Here is a 13,042-nt window from a genome sequence, read left to right on the forward strand (position 1 = left end):
TGGAGTGCATTTAAGAATTCAGCTTGGCAGGGTGCCTGGGTGGCTCAGGTCGTGATCCTGGGGTCAAGACCCATATCGAGCCCCATGGCGGGCTCCCTGCTCAGCGGGGAGTCTGCTTCTCCCCCTCCCTTTGTCCCTCCCCCCCACTTGTATGCTCTCTTCTCTCTCTCTCTCTCTCTCAAATAAATAAATAAAATGGTAGGGAAAAAAAGAATTCAACGTGGTGGTGACTGTGTCACCTACCCTTTCTAAGCCTCCAGCCTCAGGTAATATAGCATGAAACAGCACAAACAATGCCAGCCCTGCGGAGAAGTCACCAGAAGTAACGCCATATTTGGAAACACCACGCGAAGGCCTCAGTAGATCAAGCGAGTGGCACACATTTTCTGGGCACTCACCACTTCTTCCCGGTGGTGCGTGCTCCTGACTGTGCACCAGGAAGTTCAGTAACGTCACTCTAGGCCAGAACTCCTCATGTAATAGAGGTAACAATCCTACGAGTAATTAAGCCTTCGCCAGCGATTTCCTTGCTTATTAACTGAGAAACCACCGACAGAGTTCGATCGGAATGGAGCACACATCTGGGGATGGGAAGGGGCTCGGAGGAGGTGAAAGGCAGGGGAGCCAGGCTGTCGATGGGTACCAGGGGGGACGCATCGTGTTATGGGCTGAAGCAGGTGTGGGTGGGGCTGCCAGAGACAGCCCGTCCCATGCCACCATTTCCCAGGGAGCTTTGACACCGAAATAATCTCAGGGTCATTCAGGACGTGGATGCCGTGAGGGGCAAGCAAAATAATGACCACAGGGACCGTAACAAGCGCCACAATAAAAGTCACACGTCTCCTGTCCCAGACACCTGCCCAGAGCTTCCTCTGCATCGGCTCCCTTTGCCTTTGTGGTAATTAGGTCCCATTAAACCCCCATTTTACTGATGAGTAAAATTGAGAGGCTTGACGATCTCCCCAGGTCATAGCTAAGACGTGGGGCAGGGGGGACACACACATCTCCCGTCTGACTCTGAGCCGCTCTAAGTCAACACGATAAATGATAGAATCGTCCAGTGTGGCAAAGAAGCGGCTCCCGCGGGTTTGGTCCTGGTTGCCCGGGTTTCTGACTGTCCGTGTTTACCCGTTGCTATGTGACCTCCGGTAGGATTGCGCTCATTGGCCTGGTGCCTAGTAACCTGATGGTGACTGGACTCCTCTTGTCTCCCCAAAGACGGGTAAACCGCTTTCTGTCTCAAATGCGTGCAGTCCCATCCTCAGAGCAGGGCGAACGCGGCTCCATTTCAGCCGATGTTTGGAGGGTTGAGGTTTTCTCTTGCCCTCGCTTGCTCTGCTCTGCAGAGGCTCGCTGGGGCCCTGACGCTGCGCCTCCGTTTCTGGGCCCCGAGGGCGCAGGGGTAGCCGCCCCCATGGAGACCCCATCGCTCAGTTACTTACCATGGTGCCAGTATATTCTTCCAGCTTAGCCTCAGAAATGGCCTTTTTGTGGTGGAGGAAGAGGTCTCGGAGGAAGTCCTGTGACATCAAGAGAAGAGCCAGTCTTATATGGAGAGCAGATAAGCCGTGAAGATCTCAGGGGGCCTTACTTCAAGGATTGTGGTTTATCTTTTTTTAAGAAGGAAATAAAATGCTTTTAGCAAGCAATAAATACAAGAATGGGGAGAGCTGTCTGTTTAAAGGGAGCTCAGAGAACCCAGAGAATAGCTCCAGGCGTGGAAAAAGTGTCAAAAATTCTCAATTATGTGTCTTTCCTAGAGAGAGAGCAAGATTACCTGTACTTTCTAAACCTTTTAAACACAAATACTTTTTTTTTTAAGTAACACATTCAAATCCAAGTTTCGTGGGCCCACAGAAATGAAATTCGTGATCCAGGTACCTCAAATTCCCAGGGGTGACCCGGCCCCCTCCCCGCAGCGGGAGTCCCCAGCAACACTCACACGCAGCTCGGCAGCTGATATAAAGCCGCTGCTGTCAGCATCGTATTTGCGCCAGATCTGAAACACATGGAAGCCAGGCATCGTCTGTCAATCCGTCGGCCGCGGGACAAGCACACGCCCAGGGAGCTCGTGGAGGACGGACCCTGGAGGCCATCCCGGTATGTCTGCCGACGCGGGGATTGTAGCCTGCAGATTGATCAGGAAATTGCGCACGGGGTGGACAGAGGGCAAATCCTGGGGCCTGTGCACACGTGGGGGGCGTCAAACTGAGGCACCTGCATCAAACTGAAACCCTCAGTGAAAGGGTGAACCCCTCCAAAATAAACGGGGCTTCCGGAAGGGCCTAAGGAATCCTCCCTGTGTGGCCTTGGCTGTGGGGGAGAAAGGGGAGAAAACATCTTGGGGAGTTCCCAGTGACAAGACAAGCCTTTCCTGGGTTTAAGGAAAGTTCTAGTTAAGGGCAGCATTTATCCGGCGGAAGACACGACTGCAAAACTGGAAGAGAGAACCACTGACACTTAACAGAGACACTGAACTGCTTTCTCGAGTAAGTGCTGTGCGTTGGGCCGCCTCGGATTATTCCCTGTATAAGCCTCACGGGTTGGCTGCTCCTCAAACTCCTGTACAAAATCAAAAAGTTGGGGTGTCTGGGTGGCTCAGTCGGTGAAGCATCCGACTCTTGGTCTCAGCTCAGGTTTTGATCTCGGGATTGTGAGTTCAAACCCTGCTTGGGGTTTCATGCTGGGTGTAGAGCCTACTTTAAAAGAAAAGAAAAGAAAAGAAAAGAAAAAAGAAAAAGTAGCACTAAGTTGTTTTTTTTTTTTTAATTAATTAATTTATTTGACGAGAGAGCAAGAGCCCAAGCCAGGGAAGCGTCAGGCAGAGGGAGAGGGAGAAGCAGGCTCCACGCTTCTCCCAAGCAGGGAGCCCAGTGCGGGAACTTGATCATAAGACCCTGGGATCATGACCTGAACCAAAGGCAGACACTTAACAGACTGAGCCATCCAGGCGCCCCTAAGTTGTTGTTGTTGTTTTTAACTGGCAGATTTTCTGTAGACATAGAACGGGTTAGCTGAGTCACCCACTGCAGGACCTTAATTCTAGACCCTGGTCAGCCAGCCCTGCCTGAGCACCTTGCAGGGATTGTGGGGGTACTGATGGGCAGTGAGAAGACTGAGAAACCTCACGCCTTGTAGTCCCTGAATTCAGCCAGACTTACAAAGTCAACTAGTTAAATATAAATTATATTTGAACTTTTACGGTGTGAATATACCAAAACTAAGAATGAGAATTTCAGATAATAAATAAAACCATTTTCCATGCTTTTTTTCCTCATGCTATTCTCCAAAAATTTTCCATCTACCTTATCTTATAATTTTACTACAACTGAGCCAGTCATTGGAGGCCCAAAGTTTTTATGTGAATAATGTGCACACCTATCTTTAAGGATTAAAGCAAAATAAGGAGCTTTCCAGGCAACAAAGTTTTTACCGACAGAATTTAGACCTAACCTGGACAATCATGGCATGTGAGTTGGGAGCTGGACGTCAGGATTAAAGTGTTTTAAGGTCCTGTGGCTTAGAGGGAGTATAAAGGCATTAACAGAATTTTTTAAAATATATAGAGGATAGTAATAGGTTATAACAAATTTAACTTAAGAAATCAAGAGTCTGAGCCATACATATATTTTTTAATTGGGTAGGGAAAGGGAAAGCTCCTTGTTATAGAAGCAATTGGCCAACTCAAAGGGAGGGGGTAAGTGGAATAAGTGAAAAGAAACACAAAAAGGTAGGAAAGCTCCATAGTGCTGTTTTCCCAGTCCTCAAGATTATTCAGTGCTATGCAAGGCCTAACATTTTATTTTATTTATTTATTTATTAATTTTTATTTCTCTTTATGTTTATTTATTTATTTTCTCTTGTATCTTCTTTTTTTTTTTTTAATGATTTTTATTATATTATGTTAGTCACCATACAGTACATCCCCGGTTTCCGATGTAAGGCTCGATGATTCATTAGTTGCGTATAACACCCAGTGCACCATGCAATACGTGCCCTCCTTACTACCCATCACCGGTCTATCCCATTCCCCCACCCCCCTCCCCTCTGAGGTCCTCAGTTTGTTTCTCAGAGTCCATAGTCTCTCATGCTTCATTCCCCCTTCTGATTACCCCCCCTTTCTTTATTCCTTTCTTCCCCTACCGATCTTCCTAGTTCTTATGTTCCATAGATGAGAGAAATCATATGATAGTTGTCTTTCTCTGCTTGACTTATTTCACTTAGCATTATCTCCTCCAGTGCCGTCCATGTTGTAGCAAATGTTGAGAACTCGTTCTGATAGCTGAGTAATATTCCATTGTATATATGGACCACAACTTCTTAATCCAGTCATCTGTTGAAGGGCATCTCGGTTCCTTCCACGATTTAGCTATTGTGGACATTGCTGCTATGAACATTGGGGTGCATATGGCCCTTCTCTTCACTACGTCTGTATCTTTGGGGTAAACACCCAGTAGTGCAATGGCTGGATCATAGGGTAGCTCAATTTTTAACTTTTTAAGGGACCTCCACACTGTTTTCCAGAGTGGCTGTACCAACTTGCATTCCCACCAACAATGTAGGAGGGATCCCCTTTCTCCACATCCTCTCCAACAATTGTTGTTTCTTAAGGCCTAACATTTTAATACTATTTTTCTGATTATAAGAGTAAATCATACTCACTGTACAAAATTAATGAACTACAAAAAGGAGAAAACTACACTCTGCAGATACACCTACCCCAGGGATGTCTCTGTGTTTCCTTTCCTTTGTATTTCTATTACACACATGACAAGACTAACTTGGAGGTCATATTGTCTATACACTTGGGCAATCTCTTTATTACTTTCATTTAAAATTTTCTCAGAGCATTTTTAAGCACCATTAAAATTATTTTGAAAATGGCACTTAAAATAATTTGTAAATAATTATGATTCTGTGTGCAATTGGAAAATATAGAAGTACAAAGAATATGAAAATCATCTGAAATCTTACCACTTAAAAGCAATCAGTGTTTATCTTATGTGTATTTACCTGTGGTCTAATTTATGTAGGTGTTCAGGTGAACCATTTTTTAGATAATGTTAAGATCCTAATGCACGCATAATTTTGCTTCTTAACATCATAACGCGTTTCCTCTGAATACAAACATTTCTGATTATACCCTGAAGAGAGATGCCTGGAGCAGTAGACTTATTAAGTCAGAGGGTAAATGTATTTTTAACTTGGGATAATGACATTTTAAAGGATCCTGATTACATTTTTGTGAAATTGTTCTCCATAAAACTGTTGCAGTGCGCATGCCTACCAACAGACCACGAGCGTCCATCGCGGTGCTTCCTTGCTGGCACCACATATTTTGCTGATCCTCTTAAAATCTTCACCGCTTTGATTGGCAAAAATTGGTTGTTTTAAATTCGCATTTCGTGGCTACCAGCATACATTTATTGTCTATTCAGATCTCTTCCGTGAACAGTCTATGCACATGCTTGCTCAGTTTTATGGCTTTCACTTGGCCGGAAGTAAATACAGTTGTGCAAAAGGGCACTAAGCTATTATCTCCTAAATGGGGACTTGGTAACAGTTTCAGGAGCGAACCCGCGGATGCAGTAGCTGTCTCGAATCTGCTCTAACTTTCCGGTCTTCTTTCTCCAACAGACAGTAACACCTAGAGGCTGTAAGAGGAGCCACTGACTGCCTTCCGCTTTCCCTCAAGCACAGCGATTGCAACAGAAGGCCTGCTGGCTGGATGGGCATGTGAGTGAGTTAACATTTTCATGGCATTTCACCTTCAAAGCTAGAATTAGTTGCCAATGTGTAAAAACAAGCAGTTCGCATAGAGTTTAGATGTCCAGACAGCATGGTTAGAAGACAGGAGTGTGCGGGAGCTCCCCTGCGTTCTCTGCTTCGGATGGGGTGCCTGCTCTGTGGCTTCCAGAGTCCCCAGCTGACCCCCGGCATATTCCTGCATGTGGGCCTGTCTGCCTATTGTCTGGGCCTACTCTAGTCCGGACTGAAGGACTTTGTCAACTCGGGAGCAGCCTAGGGCCGCACACAGAACACACCGGGACTTAGGGCCCAAGTTCTGGCTCATCACCAAGGGCTTCTTTGCTTGGTCTTACCCTCTGTGGGCTTGGGGACTGGACTGGAGTGGTGGCCGCCACAGTCTGTGGCCAGGATCCTGGCCTCTTCTCAGTCCTCATGCTCCGTAGAGACAACCAAACACTTACCTGCATAAACTCCACGCTGCTGTCCAAGGGGCTTTCCTGACGAAAGAGCAGAAGGAAGTTTTCATCTTCAGACAAGAACATGTCGGCAAGCTAAAGAAACAGAGAGAAATAGCAGTCAGTCACGCTGGCCAGGGCTCCCCAGGTAAAAGCCATGGTGGGACATAGTATAGGACAGGAGGGCTTGGATTCCTCAGAACCAAGAGCTCAGATGACAGTTCTGGGCCCTTGGCCGCCATTTTTGATTCCTTGACGCTCTCAAACAGCACTGCACCGCCACTAGGCATGAAACACGGCGGGTCTCTGCCTTGCACGAGTTTGCAATCCAAAATCATAATCCTCATTTTAATAATAAATTTGTCAGTGCTTAATATGTTCCAGGCACTATTTGAAGACTCTCCCGTATTAAAATAATTTAACTCTATCATATAATAGAAAATTCAAATAGGGAATAATTCTTACACGTGCCACGAACTGTTCTACATTCTTCCGGATGCTTACTCGCTTCATCCTAACCACAACCCAGAGACTACGCCACACACCACCGTTATTTCTTACTCCTTAAGGAAACTGGACCTTGCCTTAGTTATGTGGCCAGTAAGTGGGGGCACCCGGACCAGGGCCATGCTTTCCAGCTGCACGCCGTGCTGGTGAGATGTGCGCACGGTCTCTTCACGCCACGGGCACAGACAGGAGTGACTGCCGTCGGTGTCCTGAGTGTCGGCTCTTTTCCCTCTCTTACGTTATCAGTGTCTCTGGGATGCTGCCACAGCTGGTCCAGGCGTCAACCTTTCAGTCGTCCCTCCTTCTCTTTGAGCTCCATTCTACCGATTCATGTCCTTTCTCCCATGAGTGACGGCGACGTTTTCTTCCCCCGTGTGATTGTGACTCTCAGTGCAGCGCATGGGTGTTTGGCTGGGCTCATCCCATCTGCGGTTCTGCGGTGGGACCGGCTTGCGTTGTCCCCCGTAAACAATGGCCGTTCCCTCTGTCTCCGCGGTGAGTGCAGACAGGGGCTGTTGGTGGCACGTAGGCGTCAGGAGCCGCACGCCTGTTCACTTCTCTAGCTGGCTGTGGGTCCGCTCACGGACCTAGTGTGTGAACCAGCGCAGTCGTATTTTGAAGACCATATATCGAGTAGCTACGATGAGGGAGGCACTGGCCACTGCTTTTCATTTATGCTCTCATTAAATTCTCATGCCAGTCCTACTGGTAAGTATAAAAACCCCGTTCTACTCATGGGAGCAGGACAGCGCGGTGTGTGTCCGAGACGGGCTTTACAGTGGGTCCAGGTCCCTTCTCCGTTGCTCACCTGTTATGTGATCTGGCACGGTCTAATAGATCTCTCTGTGCCTCAATTTCCTCACTTGTAAAATGGGGATAATAGTATTTATAACCTGGTGCTTATGTGAAGGCTCAAAGTAAAATGTGGCAGCACTTATAAGCTGTTGAGCAAAACCCCCAGTACAAATTAAAGCTTCAATGAGTGCCAACACCATGCTGGTGAAGACCACGAACCAGAGACTCCGAGAGAAGCAACGTGGCCGAGGTCTCACATTCCCCGCGTGGACTTGGCACTTCCCCTGCCCCCGTCCCACCCATCTGGGCTCCACGGTCATCTGCTCTTCAGAACTAAGTGCGTTTTCACACGGGGCAGCACAAGCCAAGAAGCCCAGTTAAAACGTGATTCACTGGTCCTCAGCCGTTAGAACCCAGTCTGTCTTCAGCTTTGACTGCAGTGGCACAGAGGATCCCCGGACAAATCAAGTGCACAGATAACCCCCCGGCCTGGCTTGGGCTCTCAGTTGCAACATCTGCCCCTCTTAATTGTGCTAGAATATCTGAAAATTGTCCAGGTGGGCTGACCTTCATGTCTCAACGACCTGTGATTGGAGTGAGCTAGTCAGTGGTAGAGCGGGGGCGGGTGGGGGAGACCCCGCTTCTCCTTACGCTCACAGACTCCAGAGGTTTTAAGGGACCTGGGACTGATGTAACCCAATCCCATCGGCTTGTTACAAACAACACCTCCATTACGCACATTTGCGGGACTCGACTCCGTGAGAGGACGGTTGGCATGGCTGTCCAAGCGATTGCCGGGTTTCCAAGTGCTTCAAGAAGGTCTGCCTGTTGTTAGTGAGATAACAGCGTTTTCAGGCATTTCCCGTATTTCATTTATTCTTTCTTAAGCCCACGTATATTTCCTGGGCGCCGCCGAATGTTCCGCTCTGCTCTATGGGCTGGAGAACGCAGCGGCGAACACGTGGCGGGAGTCCTTCGGTATCTCTAGCTTGAGGCTTGTGCTTAGTTTTCCTTGAACAGATACGCGGATCACTTTGCATCAATTATACCACAGTTGTTGGTGACTTACGTAATGTTTGCCTGGAGTGAAAATTTTGGAAACGCTCATACATCTGGGTTCTGAGAAGACTGCTTTCTGGCAAACACATCTACTTTTTATAAGGAGGCATTATCTTGCCCTGTTATCATAACTTTCGGAAGAAAAAGGTATTGTGTGGGCTGAGCTGAAGTGAGACGGCTGCTGTCCGTCTTGTTCTGAATGATCTCCGGAGGTAGGTCTCCCCAACCTCCGCTGGGAGCTGATGCGGGAGTTTTAACTAATTTCTTGTCAGTTTTTCTTTATACCCGGGTTGGATTTGAACACCACACAGCAAAGAGACACCTATTAGAGTAACTGCAAGGCCTCTAGCATATCAATTCCCCAGTTATAAAATAACTATAAATATTGCTTGACCTAAAGAAAATGATACAGGTTGCTAAGCAGACGGAATAGGAGCGGTGATTGCTTCAAAATGCTGGGTAGGCAGCGGCCTGGCAGACGGTTCTCACATCCCAATCCTATGTGAGATTTGCACTATCTTCTGGGGGAAATGACAGACCCAAGAGACTCGGTCAAGGAAGGGACAGTGAGGAAAGTACCTCTTTCATTTGCACACGCCCATCTCTAGAGACATCCTGGGGAGCCATGAGTTGCTCTTTCATTCTCAGCACGTTTTCTTCCACGCCCGCCTCCTACAATAGGCCAGACAGAACCACATTAAAACCACCGGATTCCAAAACTGTCGTCGGGTTATCAAATATTCAGAGCAGAGAGCCTGGTCACTACGTTAGTCTAAGCCAGAAAGCAGGTTACTTAGCCATTTAAAGTGAGCCTACCATGTTGAACAAGGGAGAACCGCGGTAGAGATTTCTTGAGCAAAGAAAGAATCACTGATCAGAATCCCGACCAGGTGAGACCTACTGGCTAGTGAGCTCCTAAAACATGAATGAAAGAAGAGAAGCTGAGAGACTAGGTTTTCAGGGGCCTCGGACTAATGTAACCCAATCCCGTCAGCTTGTCTACAGACAACACCTGCGTTAAGCTCATTTGCAGGACTCCCAAGTTCTCTTCCTAAGAACTCAGAGATTTTGTTCTAAGTGAAACGCCCTGCTCGTCTAGACTGTCAATTTGCCATCGCTCGTTCCCTTAATCTTTTCCTTGGGCCCGCTGAGGAAAAAATAATTAGAAGGGGAAAAAAGTAATAAAGTAGTTGCAGAATTACCAAAGACGCCGCGTCTCGCTTACAGGTACAACCTTTTCTACATACTAGCTTGTTCGTCGTCAGTGGACCGCAGGACGGGTACAAAGAACTAGGACATATGTAATCAACAGGGGAGGAGGAGTTCGGATGAAGCGGAGAGGCAAGAAGCCTCCCCAGCTCCCGGCACTGCGGACCCCATCAGCCGTGCTGCTTTCAGTCTCCCTCATACTAGCCCTGCTCCGATCCCACACTGTCCCTGCCAACCAGGCTTCCTCCTGAGACCCTCCACTACATATAGAGAGATCAGCGTCTCTAGTCTTGGCACCTTGGGCCGTGTGTGGTTGCGGTTGGGTGTTTGGCTTGCGTACGTGCACTGTACAGAAAAAAATGTGATGGAGATCACTCCACAGGTGGGTCCTCACTGCGCCTTTCAGGTCGGCTTCCGGATTAAGACATCTGCAGGATAGCAGTCATTTCTGTATCTCAGAAGCGCAGTGTCTGTGGAGTGAATACATGGTTCTCTGTGGTGGGCTGGGCCTTCCCCAAGGACGTTAGCGAACACAGGCCACGTGGGGGGAAATAGAGTTTCAAAATGAATAAATGTTAAGCAGAGAAGCTGAGGCCAGAGTCTGTGCTCCTCGTCCAGTCTGAAGCCACAGAACCTTGACTTTTGTCCTCTATTCCCAAAGCCCATGACTGTCCCTTGGACCTAAAGCACCAGAGCTGGGGGCTGCGTCTGCTGTATTTCCCATGCGCACCACCCCGCCCCCTTCTGTGAGAGTCTCGGCCCCGTCGTCTGTTCCGAAGCACTGAAGGAGGCCCAGGCTACGCTAGAGTCTGACAGGAAGGACGGGGGCCCAGCCCCAGAAAGTGACGCTCTGCTCTGCACTTGCTCTCTCCAGACCAGTTCAGAGGCCAGTTCTCAGCATTTGAAAAGAAAAGGCGGAGGGGCTGAGGGAAGGGGTGAGTAACAGAAACAGCAGCAAAACCAGCCGATGGTTCCATTAAGTCTGTCCCTGCAGAGGCCCCGAGAAGCAGGGAATCACACACAGATTGGTTGCTCTCCAAGGCTGACCAGCAGGCACCTCGCTGTTGGCAACCTTAAATTTCCTTCCTCCGAGGCCTCTGTGACCTGCTAATCAGGGAGAAAGCAGAGCTAGTCAGGCCTCGAAGAACTGCTGGCCACTTCTAAACCCCAGGCCCAATCATGGAGGCCTCCCTGCGGCTGCTTCTCTGCTCGCTGGGGCATCATCCCTGATAGAAGCAGGTGTCACACATGGGGACCGTCACTCAGCTTGATGGACGTCCACTTGCAAAGTCCCGCACTCTGATTAAGGGTATGCTTAGGGCTTACTACTTCCTCAGCAGGGAAAAAACCCAGAACCAGGAATAGTTTCCTTAATCATGGTTGTCCAGGGAGCATGGAGGGCCCAGCCAGGCTCCTATGACTACGTTCCCCAGGGTAAGGTCTCAGCATTTTGAAAGAGAATAATGGCAGATGGGGACATTTTTGGACAACGGCTTATACAACTGATCTGGCCTCGAAAGCTCTCTCCCCAGCCACGCTGAGAAGAGGTGGGTGGGGCTGCGGCCAGAGCCCAGCGAGACCAGCGTGATTCTATCAGGAGTCCCCCCACCCCCACCTCTGACGGGCAGTCACTGTTCCTGGGGGGACAGACGGTGAGAGAGATACCAGCTGGCAGGGTGATTTAAAAATGCAAGATCCTAGGCAGATCCCAAACGCACTGAAATTCCTCGGGGATGAGACACATGGGGCACAGGACACTGGTGAGTCACTTGTCTCCTCTCCTGCAAGGACCACGCCTGCCCCTGTGTGAGAGGGCAAGTCCCCAGGCTGGCTCTGAGGGAGGTAAGAGATGGACTGCCCAGCAGCAAGACGGGCACCCCTCTGCTCCGTCACTAACGGCAACAATGCCTCTAACGTTAGCCGAAGCCCCAGAACACGACGGCTCCTGGTGTCCTTGGCTCAGAGCAGATCCTTGCATTTTAGTAGCCCCACCCCCACCTCACGACTGAAAATAAGACACTCCCAGCTTCAACATCGACCGCAACCTTTCTCCTTCTTTCCTATAAATCACCAAAGCAAGGAGCTTCTGGAAAGGTATGAAGTTCTAAGTCTCTGGGAGTTTGGGTTTTTGGATCCTCCAGTTTATTCCAAGACTTTGAATGGTTCTGCCTTCACCTATTTGTTTTCTTCAGATACTCCTGTCCTGCTTGACAAAGCGGTGTCTGACTCATGGGTTCTGGAATGCTGTGAGCCCTAGCATTTACAGCAGTAAGTAAGACAGAGAGAGACCGGGAGACAGAGATGGAGCGAGTAAGAGAAGGGAAGGAAAGAGAAGAGGAGAGAAACTGATACAAAAGATGAGACAAGTAAGAAAGAGAAAGGAAAAGAAAAGGAGAGGAGGGACAAGAGAGCTTTGAGAGACGGACTGTAGGTAGAAGGAGAAACAAGGAAACAGAAGAGACAGTGAGACTTGGAGAGACCTTTAAGACAGAGAGATGAGAGACAAAAAGGTCAGAGGGAATGTCAAGAGATGATGGAAGATAGGGGCCAGGAATCAGAATGAGAGACAGAAATGGGCAGAAAAATGAGACAGACAGACATCAAAAGAATAGGAGAGGCAGAGAGAGAGATCTATGTACACAGAGACAGAGACAGGGAGAGATGAGGTCTGCGTGACTGTTGGAGGCAGATGGCAGTCTCTTCTGTTGTGAGCTGGCTGCCCCACCCCCACCCTGGAAACACCCTCTCTAAGCGCTCCTTGGTGGCACAGAGAGCCTCGTTCCCTTTATGGGCTCCTACAGGAAAGTGCAAGGCGCTTTATTCTGTGTAAACAGTTCTCTATCTGAGGACAAGTGATCGCCACAATTCGTTTTAAATGCTGCTGTCTCCAGAGCTACTCCTCTTACCGTGCATCCCCTGACAGAGTCTTGACTGGGCTCTCCCTTCCCTAGGCTGGGGTGTCTTTGTATGGGTTTTTCCTCTGCTTTGGTACAGGGATCTTCAATTAGTCTCCATCTCTCAAGGCCAGATTTACCATCAGGGAGGGATATGGACACAATGCGTGGGTTTACATTTATTATACCTGGGCTCTGGGTATATTGCTTATTTTCTGGTTTGTCATTCCCAAAGAAATCTATAACCTCTTGTAATAAAATGAATCATGGAAAATGATTTTAAGCGATCTGTTTGTGGTCTGCTATCAAAGGGTATCAAATGCACTAAACATTTAGAACCTCAGAGCTCTTAACATCTCTTCCACCTTTTTGAAC

At 48.5% G+C, this 13,042-nt stretch overlaps 1 protein-coding gene across 1 annotated transcript in view; it reads right to left on the bottom strand.

Annotated features, from left to right (window-relative positions):
- Window positions 1-13,042, bottom strand: part of SCGN (secretagogin, EF-hand calcium binding protein) — a 36,349-nt gene that overhangs the window by 22,097 nt on the left and 1,210 nt on the right. The window contains exons 3-6 of the mRNA XM_026511250.4: window positions 9,144-9,236; window positions 6,210-6,299; window positions 1,943-1,999; window positions 1,443-1,520 (exon numbers count right to left, since the gene is read on the bottom strand). Coding sequence (XP_026367035.2) covers window positions 1,443-1,520; window positions 1,943-1,999; window positions 6,210-6,299; window positions 9,144-9,236 — 318 coding nt within the window. The remainder of the gene's footprint in view (window positions 1-1,442; window positions 1,521-1,942; window positions 2,000-6,209; window positions 6,300-9,143; window positions 9,237-13,042) is intronic.

This window comes from Ursus arctos, unplaced genomic scaffold (assembly GCF_023065955.2).
Source record: "Ursus arctos isolate Adak ecotype North America unplaced genomic scaffold, UrsArc2.0 scaffold_31, whole genome shotgun sequence".
NCBI lineage: Eukaryota > Metazoa > Chordata > Mammalia > Carnivora > Ursidae > Ursus > Ursus arctos.